This window comes from Prionailurus bengalensis, chromosome E4, assembly GCF_016509475.1.
Source record: "Prionailurus bengalensis isolate Pbe53 chromosome E4, Fcat_Pben_1.1_paternal_pri, whole genome shotgun sequence".
Taxonomy (NCBI): Eukaryota; Metazoa; Chordata; class Mammalia; order Carnivora; family Felidae; genus Prionailurus; species Prionailurus bengalensis.
The window spans coordinates 67370906-67390959 of NC_057360.1; the positions used below are offsets into that span (position 1 = coordinate 67370906).

At 57.2% G+C, this 20054-nt stretch overlaps 1 protein-coding gene across 7 annotated transcripts; it reads left to right on the forward strand.

Moving 5' to 3' along the window:
* The first annotated feature begins 109 nt into the window (after positions 1–109).
* On the forward strand, positions 110–14407 carry UBQLN4 (ubiquilin 4). 7 transcript variants are annotated; one of them, XR_006295462.1, is made up of 12 exons: positions 116–261; positions 1691–1842; positions 2192–2409; positions 3002–3264; positions 4840–4998; positions 8649–8874; positions 9958–10097; positions 10565–10648; positions 10769–10884; positions 11028–11251; positions 12651–13754; positions 14110–14407. XR_006295462.1 is itself a non-coding variant. In XM_043568925.1 (11 exons), the coding sequence occupies exons 1-11, from the start codon at positions 154–156 to the stop codon at positions 12862–12864; spliced, it is 1809 nt and encodes a 602-aa protein (XP_043424860.1). In that variant the 5' UTR covers positions 110–153; the 3' UTR covers positions 12865–14407. The 7 variants fall into 7 exon arrangements, 4 of the variants coding, with proteins under 4 accessions (XP_043424860.1, XP_043424859.1, XP_043424862.1 ...); XR_006295464.1 differs by having other exon boundaries at positions 117–261; positions 11065–11251; XR_006295463.1 differs by having other exon boundaries at positions 119–261; positions 11065–11251; positions 12709–13754.
* Positions 14408–20054: the final 5647 nt, after the last annotated feature.

Genomic DNA, 20054 nt, shown 5'->3' on the forward strand with positions numbered 1-20054 from the left:
GCGGCGCGGCCGCGGGGAGGGGAGGGCAGGGCAGGGGGGGTGCGGAGGGGCGGAGGCCGGAGCCGAGCCGGCCGGCCGGGCGGGGAGGAGGAGGAGGAGGAGGAGGAGGAGGAGCCGGGGCGGGCTGGCGGGCGGCCGGGTGGCGGCGGCGGCATGGCGGAGCCGAGCGGGGCCGAGGCCAGGCCCCCCATTCGGGTCACCGTCAAGACCCCCAAGGACAAGGAGGAAATCGTGATCTGCGATCGAGCCTCCGTCAAGGAGGTAGTACGCGCGGCGAGGGTCGCGGAGGAGGGGTCTGCGAAGAGAGGGGTGGCCCCGAGGCGCTGGGGCGGCGGGCGGGGGCCCCGCAGGCTCTCGGAGGGGCGGGAGGCGCGGAGCGGGGCTGGGGGCGTCCGGCGAGAGGGAGCCGGCGAGCGCGGCGCGTGCGGCGGACGCGAGGCCGGGGCGCGCCTTGTGGCCTGGGCTGGGGGCGTGGCGGAGAGTGGGGAGGGGGCACCTGGCACCGCGCAGGGGAAGGACCAGGGCCTTGAGGGCAGCGTGCACCGCGGGGAATGGCCGGGGGGCCGGGGGGCCGGGGCGCCGAGGCCGGGCGGGCTCCGGGCACGGCGCTGCGCCAGGAGAGCGGGCGGGGGGCGCCTCCGGGTTCTGGGACGCGGGGCGTCGGGGGAGCATTTCCCCGGGCCCGTATCCTTCCGACGCTCCCAAATCGAGGGGGTTACGGTGGGCCCTCGGCCTCTCTGGGACTTACGGTGTGCAGTAGGTGCTCAATAAAAGTGTGTTGAATGAGTGAATGAGGGAGCTTTTCCTGTGTTCGCACCTCCTGTGGCTGCTCCACAATTTCACGCAGGCGGGGCTTAACACAGGCCATCTGGTTGGAAGGAAGGGCTCTGGAAGCTGCGTTTGCTTAGCAAGTGCACTCTTTACTGAGAGTGTCTGTTTTGGTTTAAGTTTGTTTTGGAGGGGAGAGCTGATAGATTTGGGGAGTCTCACTCTCCCAAGCCAGTCTTTAGTGCCATCACTGCTCCCTCTCCCCCCTTGTAAAGTGACTGCATTCCAGAACTTACATTCTCTGCCCTGCAAAGCTGAATTTGAAGTCAGCTTGAATTGAGAGACAGTGTGTTTGGTCAAGAGCTGGGGCTTTGGGGTCAAGTCCTGCGTTCCAGTGCAGTTACATAACTGCTCTGAGCCTCAGTTTTCTCATCTTTAAAATGGAGATAATGATTCATACGTATCTCATGGGACCGAGACTCTTAACTCCTGAGGAGTCACTGCTGGGGTGCGTTTGTCCTAGTTGTTGCAAGATGGCTGGGCGTGAGGAAAGTTGGGGTCTGAGAACGGAGGCGGGGGGGGGGGGGGGGGGGGGCGGGCATGGACAGGGCCTGGGTGGAAGGCTGTTGCAGGAGTTGGGATGGGCAGGGGCCAGCAGGGCAGGGCCCTCACAGGGAGCTGGGCAGAGGGACTGTGGAGGGGGTGGCAGGAAGCAGCAAGGGCCTTCTGGGGTGGGAGACCCCAGGAGTTGAGCTGAGAGGGGACGTCACCGGTCCTTCTCTTTGGTTAAAGGGGCCTGCTTATCGCAGCAGGCTGGATGGAGTTGAGACTACGGAAGGGACTTCCCCGGGGGGCTAGAGGCAGGGTCCCTGGTGGGTGGAGCCCAGGAGCCTCCGCAGTGACTTCTGCCTCCTGACCACAGTTCAAAGAGGAGATCTCCAGGAGGTTTAAGGCTCAGCAGGATCAGCTGGTCCTGATCTTCGCAGGCAAGATCCTCAAGGATGGGGACACCCTGAACCAGCATGGGATCAAGGATGGGCTCACTGTCCATCTGGTCATCAAGACCCCTCAGAAGTAAGTCCAGGAGAGGAGCACATCCAACTTCTGATCAGGCCTCTTCCCCCGCCCGCCCCCCCCCCCCCCCCCCCCCCCCCCCCCCCCCCCCCCCCCGTGTCTCACCCGTCACTCACCTGGAAGAATTGGCAAGCCCTACCAGGGGAGGGGACGGGGCTCACCTCTCCCAGAATGCCCCGGAGGCAGCTGGTGCTAGCTTCTCCCTAGGCCTGAACTACTAACTGCCCCCAGCATTACCGCACCCCCGCCTGAGGGCTGCTCAGGAGGTGGCTTGTGATAGTCCTCCTCTGAGATCACCGGCTTCCCTCTGGGACTCACCTCAGCTGGGACTTCATTTCTCTGTCCTCAGGGCTCCAGATCCAGCTGCCACCACTGCTTCTGCCCCCTCCACTCCAGACCCTGCCTCGGCACCCTCCACCACGCCCGCTTCACCCGCCGCCCCGGCCCAGCCCTCCACCTCTGGCAGTGCCACTTCGGATGCTGGCAGCGGAAGCCGGAGGAGCAGTGGGGGGGGGCCCTCCCCAGGGGCTGGGGAGGGACCCCCCAGCGCTACTGCATCCATACTCTGTAAGCCCTGAGGGAGGAGGTCACAGTCCTGCTTTGGGCTAGGGCGCGGGGGGAGCCAAGAGGAGGCAGAAACATGGTCCCTGCTCCTGGTCTGATGGGGACAGGGAACCCCTGGACATAGGGTTCCAGACATTGCTGCTTGAGCGGAGCAGGGGAGGACATCCGTCTATGAGGGTCTCCCGGAGGAGGGGAGCATGGGTGAACGTTAAGGGGACGGGAGAAATGAGGTTGCGGACGTGGCGAATGCGGGGTGATTGCGGGGTGAATGCGAGGATATTGGAGTTTGGGGACAGAGTGGGTCCAGCAGCAGCCAGCTGGGAAGTGTTTAGGCTCATTCAGCAGGCCATCGCTGGTCGCCGTCTCTTTGCTCAGTGCCGTGCCCAGCTCTCGCCCTCGGCTTCCAGAGAGGTCTCGGTCTGCTAGGCTCCCGTCTCTGCCGGCAGCGGGCCAGGGCTTGGGCCCGGGGAAGGGTTGGAAAGGGGAGATACCAGAAGCAGACAGGGCCCATCGCGGAGGCCTGCATTCGGCGGCGGCTGTGGCCAGGTGGGGGCAGGGTTTTGCAGCCGGCCGTGACCCTGGCCCCTCCCCGCAGCTGGCTTTGGGGGCCTCCTGGGCCTGGGCAGCCTGGGCCTGGGCTCCGCCAACTTCATGGAGCTGCAGCAGCAAATGCAGAGACAGCTGATGTCCAACCCCGAGATGCTGTCGCAGATCATGGAGAACCCCCTGGTCCAGGACATGATGTCCAACCCCGACCTCATGCGCCACATGATCATGGCCAACCCCCAGATGCAGCAGTTGATGGAGCGGAACCCTGAGATCAGCCACATGCTCAACAACCCGGAGCTCATGAGGCAGGTGGGTGTGAGAGAAGGTTGGGGTGGGGACGGACAAGACACCGGCGGGACTTTTCCCACCTCGCCCTGCCTTGGCTTATTTGGTGACTTACTCATCCAGCAGCCCTGTTTGGAGCACTGGGGGTGTAGTGACGACAAGGCACAGGCCTAGCTTTCCAGGAACTTCTGGTCTCAAAAGGAAATGGGACAAGCAAGCGCGCAGTAGTAACGTGGCGTGGTTGGTGATGTCATAGTCGTGGGATCCCCTAAGAGAAGGGCTCCTGGCCCTACCCGGGGAGGAGGGGGGGAGCGCTCAGAGGAGGCTCTGGAGGAAGTGTCAGCCACGCTGAGACCCAGAGGAGGAATCATGAGCCAGAGGAAGAAAAAGAGGAGAGTGTTCAGGCCTGAGGGACAGCACGTGCAAAGGCCTGGGTGTAGGGTGTTCGGGGAGCGTCGCGGCTGGGCCGGGCAGGGCTGGTGGCCGAAGGACGCCCGGCAGCGGCGGCGTGTCAGGCTTCGGGAGCCCTGTCTCATGGCCCAGTCCCCCGGGGGAAGAGGAGAGATGACGTCAGCGGAGCCGTGGGCACCGGTGCTGGGTTCCCCTGGAGATAAGTGCCTTCGGAGCAAGGACTTGCGGGTGTTTTCTTCCCTGCCTAGAATGGCTCCTGGTGCGTGGAAGTCACTCCGGAAACACTTAGAGAATGAGTGAATTATGGGGTAAGGAGTCAGGGTCCCGTCTTAGACGTAAAGGTGCTTTAGTGAGCACTTGTGGAGGGACTTGGGAGTAGGGACAGGGAAGGCATCCCAGGCAGGGTGCCCTCTGTCCCCCGTCATGCACTGCTGTCCCCTGGAGTTGACACAGGCCAGCCCTTATTGAGAGTGAGCCCCCATCCCGTCCACGGGTTTCTCGAGGTTTGGCCAGGCCGGAGACCTGGGGGTGGGGTTAGAGAGTGCTGGTCGTGTCGCCCCAACGTGAATCCTTTCTCTCCCCAACTTATGGTCATCTTCCGGGAACCGCAGTGTGGTCTTGGACAGACAGAGTGATCTGGCCTCAAAACCTGGCCCCACCACTAACCGGCTGTGTGTCCCCAGTGAATCTCAGCCTATTTCCTCATCTGCAGAATAGGGACAGAAATATCTCCTTGGGACAATTATCATGGGGAGCACGTGACTTCCGTTGTGTGAATTACTTAGCTGGGTGCCTGTGTATCATAGGTGCTCAGATGTTACTCTCCTCTGCTTCCTCCTCCTCATGTCCTTTCCTACCAGTTTCCTTTTGCTCCCTGTACTTCCGAGGGCCTCAGGTTCGAGGGCCTCCTGAACCTGAGGAAGAGAAGCTGCTGCCCTCGCCCCCCCCCCCCCCACCCCTGGGTCGTTGTACCGCAGCACAAAGCCAGGCAGACTACCCTTGCAGGCAGGGACAGAGCCAAGATGACAGTAGAGGGAGGAATTTACCTGCCACCCTGCCGCTGTGGGGCAGTTCCTGGGCCCTGGACCCTAGTCCTGGGACAGACCTCCTCCTCAGGGCCCACCCCCGGCCAAGCCTGGTGCCCCCCTGGTTCTGGGGTTCTTCCTGTCTCTCTCCCTTCTCCACCAGACCATGGAGCTTGCTCGAAATCCAGCCATGATGCAAGAAATGATGCGGAACCAGGACCGGGCCCTGAGCAACCTGGAGAGCATCCCCGGAGGGTATAACGCCCTCCGCCGCATGTACACAGACATCCAAGAGCCGATGTTCAGTGCTGCCCGGGAACAGGTGGGACCAGGGGCTGGGCCGTGGGAGGGCTGTTTGGGCTCAGGATTCCCTATCCCCGGATCCAAGTCAGCCTCTTTGCCTACGCAGCCCTCCGACAGTGGGCCTTGGCTCGAGAGCGGTTCTCACAGCACAGGCGGGGGTGGTCCAGCCTGGCACGGGGCGGGGCAGCAGGGTGGAAGGTAGCAGAAGTCCCCAGGGAAGCGGGCGGGGTGTAGCGTGCAAAGCGTCTGACAACTTCTTGCCCCGGGGGCTCAGGGGCCGTGGGGCCGGCAGCGTGTCTCCAGTGTGGTCCTTGGATCACCTGCATCAGAATCACCCAGGGGGGCTCGCCGATCGTCAGATTCCTGGTTCCCACCTTCGAGCCTCTTCCTGACTCAATCTCTGGAATCAGGCCCTGGGAATATGCACTTTGAAAAGTACCTTATGGATTCTTCCAAATATGTGAGAAGTGTAGACCAAAGTACAGCATCCTTTCACGTCCCTGTATGTAGTGTCAGTGCCTTTTGGGTTCTTTTTTTTTTTCTTTTTTAAGTTTGATTTACACTAAGTACGCGATACAAATATTTACACACTTCGAAGTTCCGAAGTTATACAAAGTAAACAATAGGGGATCTGTCCTTCTGGTTCCATCTCCCAGCCACCTCTTTTCTACCTCAGAGGTGACTACTGTGAGTGTTTTTTATAATTTCCTGGGCGTATTTTATACTTGCAAGTAAGGCTTTACAGAAAGAAGTGTAGCTTCATGCAGCCCTGCCCCAGTTTACAGCTCCTTCCCTCTCCAGAGCTGACTGCCACTGAGAAGTTGGTGTTTACCGCCTTGATTCTTTTATGGCCTACGTTTGTATCCGTAAATAATGTAGAGTATTGTCTTGCATATTTTTAAGCCTCCTAGAAGTGGCATCCTGCTGTTCATATAATTTTAACCTGCTTTTTTTTTTTTTTTTTTTCAACGTTTATTTATTTTTGGGACAGAGAGAGACAGAGCATGAACGGGGGAGGGGCAGAGAGAGAGGGAGACACAGAATCAGAAACAGGCTCCAGGCTCTGAGCCGTCAGCCCAGAGCCCGACGCGGGGCTCGAACTCACGGACCGCGAGATCGTGACCTGGCTGAAGTCGGACGCTTAACCGACTGCGCCACCCAGGCGCCCCTTAACCTGCTTTTTAAAAACATTCCTTACGAATACTTTTCTTGGAGAATAGCATGGCTTCAGAAAGGGACACATATCACAAGCGTGCAGCTTGATGGAGTTTCATGAACTGAACACACACACAGCCCAAACCAGGGCCCAGGCAGGAGGGTGGGATTTCCTGTTCCTTTTTGCTCGTGGACGAGAGCACCACGTCCTGCGTGGTCTGTGCTGTCCCAGCAGATCTCCTTGTTCATGCCGCCTCCGTCCTACACCAAATCTCCACAAATAAGTGTGAGTCTAGCTGACGGCGCGCGGGCCCGCCGGTCGGTCTGTCTGTCCTTGTGGTGATACCACATTGTCCTAATTAAGCCTGGGCATCTGGTAGAGCAAACCCCTCACCTTGCTCTCCCGCGTCTTCTTGGTTATTCTTGGCAATGCTGTTGCAAACCTTAGAACGTGCTTGTCGGGATCAACTATGAGTTTTTAAAGGAATTTGTTTAAGTTTTATTTAAGTATTTAATTAAAAACGTATATCCAAGTAATGCATGCATCTGGTTAAAAAAAAAAAAAAAGGAGCTGAGAAAGGCTTCTAACAAGCCCTCCGGCTAACTCTGATGCAGGCTAAATTGTAAGAACCATTGGAATAACTAAAAGAACAGACATTTGACGTTGGCAAACCTGGGTTCAAATACCTAACGCACCATTTTTAGTGGCACAGTTTTAAGTTAGCTGCTTAACCTTTCTGAGTCTTAGCGTCCGTGTTCTCAAAATGGAAGTGATATAATAAAGCGGTGATGCTTGACTCTTTTGGCCTCAGGACCCCTTTATACCCTTAAGAATTATTGAGGACCTCAAAAAGGTTTTCTTTTTGTGGGTTGGGTCTCTTGATAGCCACTGTATCTGAAATGAAGACCGAGAAACTTACAGTAGGTTGATTAATTCGTTTTAAAACGACAGTAAATACCCTACACATTAATATAAAAAGCACATTCGCTTAAAAAATAACTTAATTTTCCAAAACAAAACTTTAGAGGAGAGCGGCCTTGTTCTAACTTTTGCATACTCCCTTGCCGTCTGGCTTGCTGTGGGACCCAATTCTGCTTCCGCGCTCGGTCTGGTGCAGTATCACATGTCACATAGCCTCTGGAAAACGCCACTGAACACTCATGAAAACAACAAGAGTGAAAAAAGGCAAATAGCGTCTCAGAATTCTAAAACCAGGGTTAAGCCTTGCAAGGGTCCCAGGACCACACTTTGAGAACTGGTACATTGGAGGGCTACTGTAAACATTAGAAGAAACATGCCTGGTACATAGTAGGTGCTCAATAAATGGCAGCTGTGATTGCCCGAGGGTGGTCAGAAAGATTCAGTCCATAGAGAGCACGGGGAAAACTAGGGGGCCCAGAACTCAGTGGTGGTGGGTGCCAGGCGAGTTACCAGGACGGGAAGTGTGAAACAGGGACAAAGCCTGAGGCTGGGGTACACATACCCCGGCCTGCTGGCTGTCATCCCAGCAGGCATCTGGTAAGGCGGAGGAAGCCCGGCTCAGAGCTGGAGGGCCTTGGCTGGCTCTGGTCCCCACGACCTGCTCTGAATGAGCAGGAGACCCCGCGGTGACAAGGGGCTGAAGCTGTGCAGCTGAGGACCACCCAGGACCTCAGGATGGGGGGCTGGAGCAGGGAAATAGGGCACAGACTCCCTCAGCGAGCACAGCGCTGGACAGAGCTCTTGCCTGGGTGCGGGGGGATCCAGAGGAAGTTCCATTGCCACCTTGGGCGGCACGCCATGTGATGGGGTGCCGACCCTGAGGCCATCCTGGGGGACAGCAGGCAGCCTGGTGCTGAGGGGGCCTATGTAGCTGAAGGAAGGAGGCCGAGGAGAAAGCTGTGCGGGGGAAGCAGCGGAAGGAGGGCACGCTCAGCCGGAGATGAGTGCCCCTGAGGGGCTCCCCTGCGTGTGCTTGGAGGGACAGAATGCCATGAAGAGGACCTGGGCTTCTGGGGAGGTCCTACTGGACCAAGACGGCTGGACAGGGGGACGCCTAGAGGCAGCCCAGGGCTGACGTAGAGAGCCAGCTCCCCTCAAGCCAACAATTATTTATTGAGCACCTACTAGTGTCAGGGGAAAGGTGGGGTGCAAAGGTGACCTTGCCTGTGCCCCTGAAGACCCGAGGAAGACATATGTGTCCTTACGCGATGAGAAGGTGTGTGTAAAGTACCACAGGGCACAAAGGAGACTAGAGACCAAGTCTTTGGAGCCCTCGGGGAAGGTGGGAAGTTTCCAGTTACCTGAGGGGTTTTGTCATCCCCTGGCCGCTCCTGCACTGGCCACCTCCCACCCTGCAAGGTGAGGGTGTGGCTGCCCCGTCTCTAGGCCAGAACTGGAGCTGAGGGCCTCCGGGACCTCCCACCCCCTCCCTCTCCCAGGGAGGGGAGGCTGCTAGGTGAGAGGCGCGGGGGGGCCTAGCCCTCACCCTGGTTTGTTTCGGTCCTTAACCCAGAACCTTTCCCTCCTCCCAGTTTGGCAACAACCCCTTCTCTTCCCTGGCCGGGAACTCCGACAGCTCGTCCTCCCAGCCTCTGCGGACTGAGAACCGAGAGCCCCTCCCTAACCCCTGGAGCCCCTCGCCCCCCACCTCCCAGGCCCCCGGGTCCGGGGGGGAGGGCACCGGAGGATCGGGGACCAGCCAGGTGCACCCGACAGTCTCCAACCCCTTTGGGATCAATGCGGCTAGCCTGGGGTCAGGTATGTCCTGGGCTGGAAGGAGCTTAGTGGGGTCACCAGGGTAGTCCCTCTGCCCCAGGACTGAATGGGGCTTGCACTGCTGCAGCCTCCTGAAGACAGGTGAGCCTGTACTGAAGCCCCGGAGGGGGGGGTCTGCAGCCTGGGGCAGAAGCTCTGCCCCCTTGGGATGAGGGGTGGTTTGGGCTGTGTCCTGACGACCCTGGAGCAGCCTGAGTGACGGCACAGAGTAAAGCAGGCCCCACTCCGAAGCGCTCAGCACTGCTGGTACCATCCAGGCAAATGGGTCAACCTGGGGAAGTGGGTGTGGGAGGAAGCGGGCACTCCCAGGGACAGGCAGGTGTGAGGCTGGGGGAGAAGGATGTGTGGACTTGCCATGGACAGACAGGGGCGGGCTGTGCACAACCCTTGGAGAGGCCCCACTATCTGGACTGTGACCGTACATGTGACCCCAGGGACGTCTCTGGTGGATGCCCCGGTCGGGGGGGGGGGGGGGGGGGGGGGCGGGGCGTGGCAGCACCTTGATCAGGAGAGTCCCTTCCCCTCTGTGTGCTCCAGTCCCCTTATGACCTGTGGCTTTCAAATTGTACTCCTGAGTCCGGAGGTCCGGACTTTCCCCAGAAGGAGAAAGGACTGAGTGGGAGGGGCTCCAGCCAGTCCCTTGTCACACTTGGTTCGGAGTGACATCTGGTTTGAGGAAAGGGCCTCTGCCACTAAGAAAGACTGCCAACCACGAGCCTATGTGACCTCCGTCAGACCCTTTCCTGGAACGCCCCCGGGGCGGGGGGGGGGGGGGGGGCGCAAATGAGACCCAGTTTCCAATCTGCTTGTCCGTAGAGCAGCTGGGAGAGAGGCCGGGTGAAGCAAGGCCAGAGCTGGGGCCCACGCCCCTGAACTGGGGGCGGCTTTTCGCCGCCCCCTCTGAGCTCCCGCTCTGGCCCACGCCCCTGAACTGGGGGCGGCTTTTCGCCGCCCCCTCTGAGCTCCCTAACGGCTCAACGTTGGAAGTAAGGGAGATGGAAGAGGGGCAGGCATCTGGTTTCCATCTGGACCCTTTTGTCCTTGTCGTCTTCCTCCTCGTGCTAGGAGTGTTCAACAGCCCCGAGATGCAGGCTCTCCTCCAGCAGATCTCTGAAAACCCGCAGCTGATGCAGAACGTTATCTCTGCCCCCTACATGCGCAGCATGATGCAGACGCTGGCCCAGAACCCCGACTTTGCTGCTCAGGTACGCAGTGTGGGGGCAGGTCCTGCGCAGTGGGCGGGAGCCGAGGGAGCCCGACGGCCTGGGCTCGTGTCTCCGGTCCCTCGGGTCTCCCCCCCCCCCAGCTGCGTGAGCTCAGCCTGTCCCGAGCCTCCCAGTTTGCTCACCTGTATGTGGCCGTGGCCGTGGCCCCTCCCTCACGGCGTCCCGGGGGGCGCAGTGAGCTCATACGAGTAGAGCGCCCGGAACGTGGCGTGGTGCCCAGTGCGCCCTGTACTTGGGGACACCGTCAACGCCAGGCGCGGGGCTGCGAGCCCTGGCCCAAGTCCCGGAGCGCGGTTCCGTCTCCTCTCACTGCCCCCGGGAGGCCTTCGGGATGCACGGGGACCCAGATCTCCCACGGCGGTGGGGGGTGCCAAGGGAGACAGGCCGCCGGGATTCTGAGGGCGGGTGGGCCCAGGCCTCCCTCCCCTCCCGCCTTCACCCCGCAGATGATGGTGAACGTGCCGCTCTTTGCGGGGAACCCCCAGCTGCAGGAGCAGCTCCGCCTCCAGCTCCCCGTCTTCCTGCAGCAGGTGGGTGAGGCTCTCGGGGGACAGGGACACGGGGCATGGGGGGGGGGGGAGGCAGAGCAGAGCTCCGGGTGGCCGCCTGCATCCTGCCACCACTGCCTTCCTTTGCCTGTTTCCCGCCAGATGCAGAACCCGGAGTCCCTGTCCGTGCTCACCAACCCCCGCGCCATGCAGGCCCTGCTGCAGATCCAGCAGGGCCTGCAGACCCTGCAGACCGAGGCCCCTGGGCTGGTACCCAGGTGAGGGCGGGGCCGGGGGCGGGGGGAGGGGCGCAAGGCTCTGGCTCCACCTCCGCGCCAGGCCCCGCCCCGCCGCTCTGAGGGTCTGCTCTCCTGCTTGTGCGCTCCGCCTTCTGGACCTCACGTTCCCATCCCTTTCTCAGAGGCTGCCTCCCACCTCTTGGTCTCTCCTGCCTGCAGCCTTGGCTCCTTCGGGATGTCCCGGACCCCGGCGGCCCCGGCAGGCAGCGACACTGGGTCTGCGCCCGAGGCCCCCACCTCCTCGCCAGCGCCCCCCGCCACGCCTTCTCCAGCGGGGGCTCCCAATGCTCCCCAGCACCTCATGCAGCAGATGGTCCAGCTGTTGGCAGGGGGCGGGAACTCCCAGGTACGCGGGGCTGCGGGGCCGGTGTGGGGGGTGGCGGCAGCCTGGAGAGGCAGCGCGGGTTTGGAGCCAGCCGGACCGCCGCCCGCAGGGCTTGGTCTGCCCCTTGCTGGCCTTGGGCCGGTTGCCGCCTTCTCCACGTTGGCTTTTGCGGCTGTGCGATGGAGACGAGAGTAATGATAGAACTTAATCGGGCTCTGGGGGCCGTTCTCATGCCTCGTGTGCGAGAGCACATTCGCTCCACTCCTCACAACGGCCTTGGAAAGAAGCTGCTATCTCTGTGTTATAAAAGGGGAAACTGAGGCCCAGAGAGGGTAAGTGGCTTGCTCAGAGTCACGCAGCCAGTAAGTAATGAGGCCAAGGTATGCTGGCTCCTGAGTTTACACACCTTAACCACCACGTCCTAGCGCTGCTTCCTTCTATCACAGGGTCCTTTGGTGATTAAATCAGCCTCCGCCTCCAAGACTGGCGCGGAGGGTTCTGGGGGAGGAGGTAACTAGAACCCTGTGTTGCAAAGTCAAGGCTAGGGGATTGGGTGAGGAGTAGGGTTGACCTCAGGTGAGGCCCTTAACCTTCCTCTGGCTTCCCTAACTCGTCTGGGAGGACCCTTTTGACAGAAACGTAAGTGTGCCCAGCTCTGCAGAAGGCTCTGTTCTACAGAACCCTGTAGAAGGGTTGGACCAAGAGTCACCAAGGAAGGTCCAGTCCGGCTTAGATCCTGTGGACCGTGAGGAGAAGCAGCACCCAACCCTGGAGAAGGCTCTCGTGCTGCACGTTAGGGGGCTTCTGTGACCCTCGGCACATCCTTTCCTTCTGGGGACAGTGCGTTCACCCTATCAGAGGCCGGGCGGCCTGTCACTGCTGGGCTCCTTCATGACCAAGGCTAGTGCTTCCCGCACATCCTTTGGGAAAGCATTTCCAGGAGATGTATATAGGGGTGTCAGACACGAAAAGCCTTCTCTTCTGTAAATAATGGTGTTTGTTGATTGGCTAACCGTGATCAAACAGGTTCCTTCTTTCCTGGGGCCCTTCCCTGGCCTTTCCCCTGGCTCCCTGCTTGAAGACTGCCGGGGGCAGGGCTGGGGGTGGACTTTGTGCAGACCGTGCGTCTTACCGAGCACACACCATTTGGCTTCTGGAGCGCCGTTAACCTCTCCAGGGACAGAAAGTGGTTAGGAATATAGGCTGCTCTGGGCCCGTCTGTTACTTCGAAACGTTCAGAAAGACACCCCCCACCTTCTGTTACACAGTCGTTGACTGATGTGGGGTGCAGGCTCCGTGACCCCTGTCTGAGGCTCACCCTTCCCTGCCCACTGGTTGGGTCCGAGGATGCTGGAGAAGACCTACTGGTCATCTGCTCTGCGCCGTAAACCTCGGACTCAGAGAGGCCCGTCCTCTGCAGGTGCAGACGCCAGAAGGGGGTGGCCCTGCGCCCCCTTCACGAGGCCCGTCCTCTGCAGGTGCAGACGACGCCGGAAGTACGGTTCCAGCAGCAGCTGGAGCAGCTCAACTCCATGGGCTTCATCAACCGTGAAGCTAACCTGCAGGCCCTGATCGCCACAGGAGGGGACGTCAACGCAGCCATCGAGAGACTCCTGGGCTCACAACTCTCCTAACCCCCCGGCCGCGCCTCCTGCCTCTCCCTTCCCTGGGCGCCAGCGCCTGGCTCCTCTGTCGGCCCCTGCCCTTTGCCTGCCGCCCCATCTCCCCGCCCCGTCTTCTCCAGACAGCAGGGTGACTTTAGGGGCACGGGCCTCGCCCCAGTGCCCTGCGCATTTTGGGTTTACTTGTACATCTCTTATGGAGTCTTTGCTCTGGGCCCTGCTCCAGCAGGGCCGTTCAAGTGGTTTTCACAGTGTCGCCGGTCGGCCCCAGCTCCTGGCCCCACCGCCTCCTGGCACAGCCTGTAGACCTCTGGTGGCGGTGGCCTGGCCATGCTGGGTGGGAGGAGGGACTGGGGCGGGGTCTTCGTGTGTGCCTCTAGGGCTCTGCTTGTTGTCTGGTTACTTGTGGCGACTCCTCTGTCTCTCTCTCCACCTGCAGCCTCACCCCTGCTGGGACCACACACTGAAGCAGGGCTGGCGGTTGGGGGGGTGGGGACAGGCTCTCTTTTCCATCCCCCCCGCCCCCCCCATCCTGGTCCCTTAATCCAGGCTTTGTTGGGATGTCCCGTCCGAAGGGGGAGACCAGACATCACCCCCTGTGTGAGGAACCGAGCCCTGGACCGGCCCGATGGAGTTGGGTGCAAAGGAGGGAGGAGATTTTCTGGAGGAGGGGGATGGGAAAACGAACTGAGTCACAGGCTCAGCGGCTGGAACCTGGAATGGACACTTTGGGAGTGGAGGCCCCACGGAGCTCCCTTAGGCGGGGTCCAGGCTCAGGCCTGGCAGAGGGCCCTGGAGATGCTAACGGGGTCTGAGCCGCAGGAAGGGCTCAGGGAAGCCAAGCGACACAGTTCACGGGGGCTCCTGCCGGCTCCGTTTCCAGGACCCGCCTGCATCCCCAGGTACCAGGGTCTCAGTCCCCCTCACGAGACACGAAGGGATTGGGGTCTGTCTCAGCAGCGGGTGTGTATGCGGTGGGTACTCACACACACACACACACACACACACACACACACTCGAGTGGCACAGGACGGTGGATTCCTTGTTGGTTTCTGGTTCCGAACTGTCTCCCACCAGAGAGAGGTAGGCAGGAGGGCTGGTCCAGGGCAGGAGTGCACACAGTCCAGGGAGCTAGGTCCTGGGCCTCTGGGCACCGGGCACCCCAAGGGCAGTGTGGTCCTGAAGCTGTCGGGGAACAGTAGAGGGGTCTCTACCCCTGCAGCCCCGGCCTTTGGATCCTTCACCGTTTCCTTCCAGGCCAGAGAGTTCTATCTGAGGAAGGGAAGGAGAGGGCAGCGGCGACGCCTTTGGTGTGGAATTGGACGTTGCTGTATCGAGCGCAGGGGAGGCTCCTGCCGCCTCTTCTCTCTGCGGCTTCGCGCAGCTGCTCGGAGGACCCGTGGCCGAGAACATGGAGGCGCGAGGGGCACAGTTGTCTCCCGAGTGGGAAAGCGTCCTGAGCAATCCGGAGAGGGTGTGTGTGGCTCTCCCTCCTGACCTCCCCAACCTCCACACTGGCCTTTGTAAATAAACGACGTGGTCTTTGTTGTCGGGATGTCTTGGTGTTTGCTTTTTGGGGGAGAGGAGGCCGGCCGAAGAAAACTCGGTTTTAGGGGGTTTAATAAAGCTGGACCCTAGGACGTTGAAGGGGGCTCAGTTGCCACAGGTGTTAAAGGATGCCCCCACCCCCACCCCCACCCCGTCAGGGCTGGGAGGCGGGGCATAGGAAGGTCATTACTGCCGATATGGCAAGACTCTTACCGCAGGTAAAAAGGCCAAGACAAAGCAAACTGTTGCATCCAGACCTTCTGCAAGTGAAGTCAGGAGATTTAGCCTTGAACTCCGAGACTAAGCCTGGCCGGTTCTCCCGCTGGAAGCCACAAAAACAGACCTGGCACGATCGATCGGAAAGGGGCCAAGTGGAGTGAGCGGCGTTAGGGTGTCCGCGGGCGACTCGCCTGGCTGGCAGATCCCACGGCGGGGGGAGGGGAGGACGCAGCGGGGGGTGGGGGGCAAGTGGCGGAAACTGCAGGAATGAGCGCACACGGGTCCACACCAAGAAGCGGGCGGCCGGCCGACCGGAGTCCTGGGAGGGGAGAGACGCCGAAGGGACAACCTGGAGGAACCAGGTCACCGTTCTCTAGACGTGAAAACCAGCGGTCCACAGATTCTGCAAGCCCGGGGAAATAAAATAGCAGTCTGCAGAAAGGCGCAAGCGAAGAGAAAACGTTTGGAAGCAACCAGAATTTCAAGACAGCGGGCTCTCGAGGGAGCGGCAGACCAGCGCCCACGTCCCACCCGCGATGCGGAAGCCCACGGGGTGGATGCTGCCTCCCCGCCAGTCTGGGATGCGGCCCCCAGCGAGAACGTCTTTCCAACATGAAGGTAAGATAAAGGTGTCTTCAGACAAAGCCAAACTGAGACCACCACCGGCCGACTCATGTGTGGGGTGATCTTGGGTCATAAGAAAAAGAAAAAACAAGAACAAAGAACAACGGGAAACGTGTGTGTAAACTCCATAAAACAAAAGTGATGATGTCTCATGGTGGGGTGTTTTGTTTTAGAGAGAGAGAGAGAGCGCGCGAGCGTGCGCACAAGCTGGGGAGAAGGGTGCGGAGGGAGGGAGAGGGAGAGAATCTTAAGCGGGCTCCACACACAGCACAGAGCCCAATGCACAGAGCCCAGTGCGGGGCTCGAGCCCACGACTCTAGGATCATGACCTCAGCTGAAATCAAGACTCCGACGCCCAACCAACTGAGCCGCCCCGGGGCTTCTTTCTCGTGGTGTTTAAAATGCAGGAATTGGGATTTGTGACTCGGCGGCTCCAGAGTCAGAGACGGTGGGGTTGGGGTTAGCCTGCACCGCGCCCGGCCTTCGCGTTGTGCTGGTAAAGGACAGAGCGCCAGCTCGTGGTAGCTGCCGCTAAGTCAAGGACCAATGTTTTCTAAGCCACCAAAATGAAAAACCGTGTAACAACTGCCAAGTGACCGGAAGGACAAAACGAAACGAAGGCGACGACTCCAAACCAAGGCAAGAGAGAAGACACGCGGTCAAGAAGTTACAGGAGGCGTTTCGGGGTGTGAACCGATGCTGTGTGGCACTGTAATGGTGGACGGGTGACACTTAGGGCAGAGCGAACCTTTCGTGCAGGCAAACTGAAAACCGCGCGTCATCTCGGAGGTCAGGGGACCCCAGGACGGGATGAGGAACGTAACCAGAGACTGTAACTACATTTTGAATGTATGAAATCACTTCACTTGCAGGACGGGGGTAGATGCTGACACAAGTAACTCGGAAACTAGCGGGATCTTTACAACTAAAGGCAGAAGAAACATAGCGCCGCGTTCTTGTTGATTGCGTCCCACAGATGTACTGTTAACAGTTCCGAGACCACCGGGCACGTCTGCTACAATTGACAATTTAAGCAAGTGGGGGACGGCCAGGGGGGTGCGGTTTCTCTCTGTTGGGGTGGGGAGTGGGCAGATGAGCGGGGGAGTGAGGCCAGAATGATTCATGTGGTCACGGATTAGAACACGAACCCATGTTCAGCTTAATACAGATCCAACTAAAAGTATTTTGTAGATGTGTGTGAGTTAGCACACACGCCTGTGTCCTTGCTGTCCGTGGAGAGGACCCAGGGGTCATGACACCCAGTAGCAGCAAGCACCCTGGTGCCCAGAGATTGCTCATCTGTAGACTCCCCACTCCCACAGTGAGCAAGCAACCATGCCGGGAGCAGCCTCCCAGGGGCCGTGCTGGTGACTCCCAGGCCAGCTGCCCCGTGGGGACGATCGGCCTCCCCGCCGCCTGGACCACATCCCTGCCTGCAGAGCAGTCGGGGAGGAGGGGTAGGGCGAAGACTCCAGGAGAAGCTGGTGTCCCAGAGAGTCATGGCAAGGGGCTGGTTTTAATCACTCCCTTTTAAGCAAAACATTCCGAATTCCCTGCGGGAGGGGCTGGGGGTGACCACAAGACATTTATAGAACATAAGAAAAACAGATTGAAAGTAAAAGTCTGGGAAAAGATAAACTACAAACGCAAGCCAGAAGAAAACGAGAGTACTGTACTAATAATAGATCAGACAGAATTTCAGGCCGAAAGAAACACTAAGAGGTAAAGGGAGGGGGTTCATTCATAATGATAAAAGGTAACATTCACTGGGAAAACAGACTAATCCTAAGTATTTATGCATCTAATGACCTGCCCTCAATATATAAAAAGAAAAAAAAATTGAGAACGCTACAAAGAGCATCAGAAAAGCGCTCAGTCATAGATTTGAATACCCCTCTGTCTGTAATTGGGAGGCTAGGCAGGGAGACAATAGCCATAGGGACCAACATATATCATTAATTCTAAGATAGAGATTTTTTGGGGGGTGCCAGGCTGGCTCAGTCAGTGGAGCATGTGACTCCTGATCTCAGGGTTGTGAATTTGAGCCCTGCATTGGGTGTAGAGATTACCTAAAAATAAAATCTTAACAAAAAATAAGATACATGGGACACCTGGGTGGCTCAGTTGATTAAGCATCCGACTTCAGCTCAGGTCATGACCTGAGGGTTGGTGAGTTCCAGCCCCGTGTTGGGCTGTGCTTAGGATTCTCTCTCTCTCTCTCTCTCTCTCTGCCCCTCCCCAACTTGCGCATGCACAGCACACTCGCTCTCCCTCTCAGATTAAAACAGAGAGACAACATTTTAAATTTATAAAATATTTTAAAACCAAACTATAACAAAGAGCTACCTATCAACACTGATGGAATGCAGTTAAAGCTGTATGTAGAAGGAAGTTCATAGCCTTAAATATATACATTAGAAAAGAAGAAAAATTGAAAAGCAATGAGTTAAGTAGCCATCTGAAGAAGTTAAAAAAAAAAAAAAAGAATAGCAAAATATACCCAAAGAATGGAGAAGGGTAGAAAAATCAAGAGTAGAGCAAAAATTAATGAAATAAAAAAATAAACAATAAATGATATACCTGATAAGGGGTTAATATATATCGAAATTACAGTGAGGGATACCTGGCTGGCTGGGTGGGCGGAACATGTGACTCTTGATCTCGAGATTGTGAGTTCGAGCCCCGCGGTAGGTGCAGAGAGGGCTTTAAAATAAAATCTGAATAAAAAAAGAACGTTCATGGGAATGCAAGCTGGTGCAGCCACTCTGGAAAACACTATGGAGGTTCCTCAAAAGACTAAAAACAGAACTACCTTACGACCCAGCAATTACACTACCACGGGATACAGGTGGGCTGTTTCGAAGGGACACACGCACACCCATGTTTACAGCAGCGCTATCGACAATAGCCAAAGGATGGAAAGAGCCCAAATGTCCATCGATGGATGAATGGATAAAGGAGATGTGGTACATATATTCAATGGAGTATCACTCAGCAATCAAAAAGAATGAAATCTTGCCATTTGCAGCTACGTGGATGGAACTGGAGGGTATTATTAGTGAAATTAGCTAAGTGAAATTAGTCAGAGAAAGACAAAAATCCTATGACTTCACTCATAGGAGGACTTTAAGAGCCAAAACAGAGGAACATAAGGGAAGGGAAACAAAAATAATATAAAAACAGGGAGGGGGACAAAACAGAAGAGACTCTTAAATATGGAGAACAAACTGTGGGTTACGGGAGGGGTGGTGGGAGGGGGGAGGGGCTAAATGGGGGAGGGGCACTAAGGAATCTACTCCTGAAATCATTGTTTCGCTGTAGGCTAACTAGTTTGGATGTAAATTGTAAAAAATAAAAAGTAAAAAAATAAAAATAAAAATAAAAAAAGAACGTGCAGCGAGATTTTCCTCACACCAATTATAATGGCTACTATTAGGAAAAAAAAAACCAGAAAACAAGTGTTGGTGAAGATGTGAAGAAATTGGAACTGTGTACTATTGGTGAAGATGTGAAATGGGAGAGCGTCTGTGGAAAACAGTGTGGTTGGTGGCAGTTTCTCAAAAAATGAAAAATAGAGTTATCACCTGATTTAGCAATTCCACGGGTGGGTACAGACTCAAAGGACTGAAAGCAGGGTGTTTCGGAGATACCTGTAGACCCATGTTCATAGCATCATTACTCACAGGACCTAAAACATGGAAGCAACCCAGCCGCCCACTGATGGACGGACAGATAAGCAGCCTGCGGTATAGACGCACAGTGGGATATTACTCAGCTTTGAAAAGGTGCTATAACACTGATGGACCCTGAGGACATCATACTAAGTGAAATAAGCCAGTCACAACAAAGACAAATACTATATGATTACATGAGATACTTAGCGTGGTCAAAATCACAGAGACAGAAAGTAGGTGGTGATCACCAGGGTTGGGAGGAGGGGAACGGAGAGTTAGCGTTTGATGGGGACAGAGTTTCAGTTTTGCGGGATGAAGGGTTCTGGAGACGGAGGGTGGTAGTCGTACAACAACGTGAATGTGTTTTTCTTTTATGTTTATTTATTTTGAAAGAGAGAGAGCAAGGGAGGGGCAGAGAGAGAGGGAGACACAGAATCCGAAGCAGGCTCCAGGCTCTGAGCTGTCAGCACAGAGCCCAACGCGGGGCTCGAACCCACGAACTGTGAGATCATGACCTGAGCTTCAGTGAGACGCTTAAGGGACTGAGCCTCCAGGCGCCCCTACTGGTCAATTATTTTAGACAGGGTCCCTCAGTCTGGGTTTGTGGGAAGTTTCTTGTGCCCGGATGGTTACGCATTCTGATGAGCCTGCCACAAAAGCCACGGGCCTTCTCTGCACATCACGGCAGGTTGCGTGATGTCGGAGCTTCTTACTGTTGGTCTCGGTAGCCTTGACAACTTAATTGAAAGGGTGTGGTTCCCGCTGGGTTTCCCTCTGTAAAGTTACTATTTTACCCATGTAATTAATAAACATCGTGAGGCAGGGGTGCCTGGGTGGCTCAGTTGGTTGAGCGTACGACTTCAGTTCAGGTCATGATCTTACGGTTTGTGGGTTCGAGCCCCACGTCTGGCTCTGCGCTGACAGCTGGGAGCCTGGAGCCTGCTTTGGATTCTGCGTCTCCCTCTCTCTCTGCCCCTAACCCCCTCGCATTCTGTCTCTGTCTCTCACAAAAATAAATATTCAAACTTTTTTAAATAAAAAATAAAAAAATAGCTATTGTGAGGAAGAGACTCTGAAACTATGCAAATTTCCTGTTTCTCCTCAAATTTTCATCCGTAATTACACCTCGATTGCCGG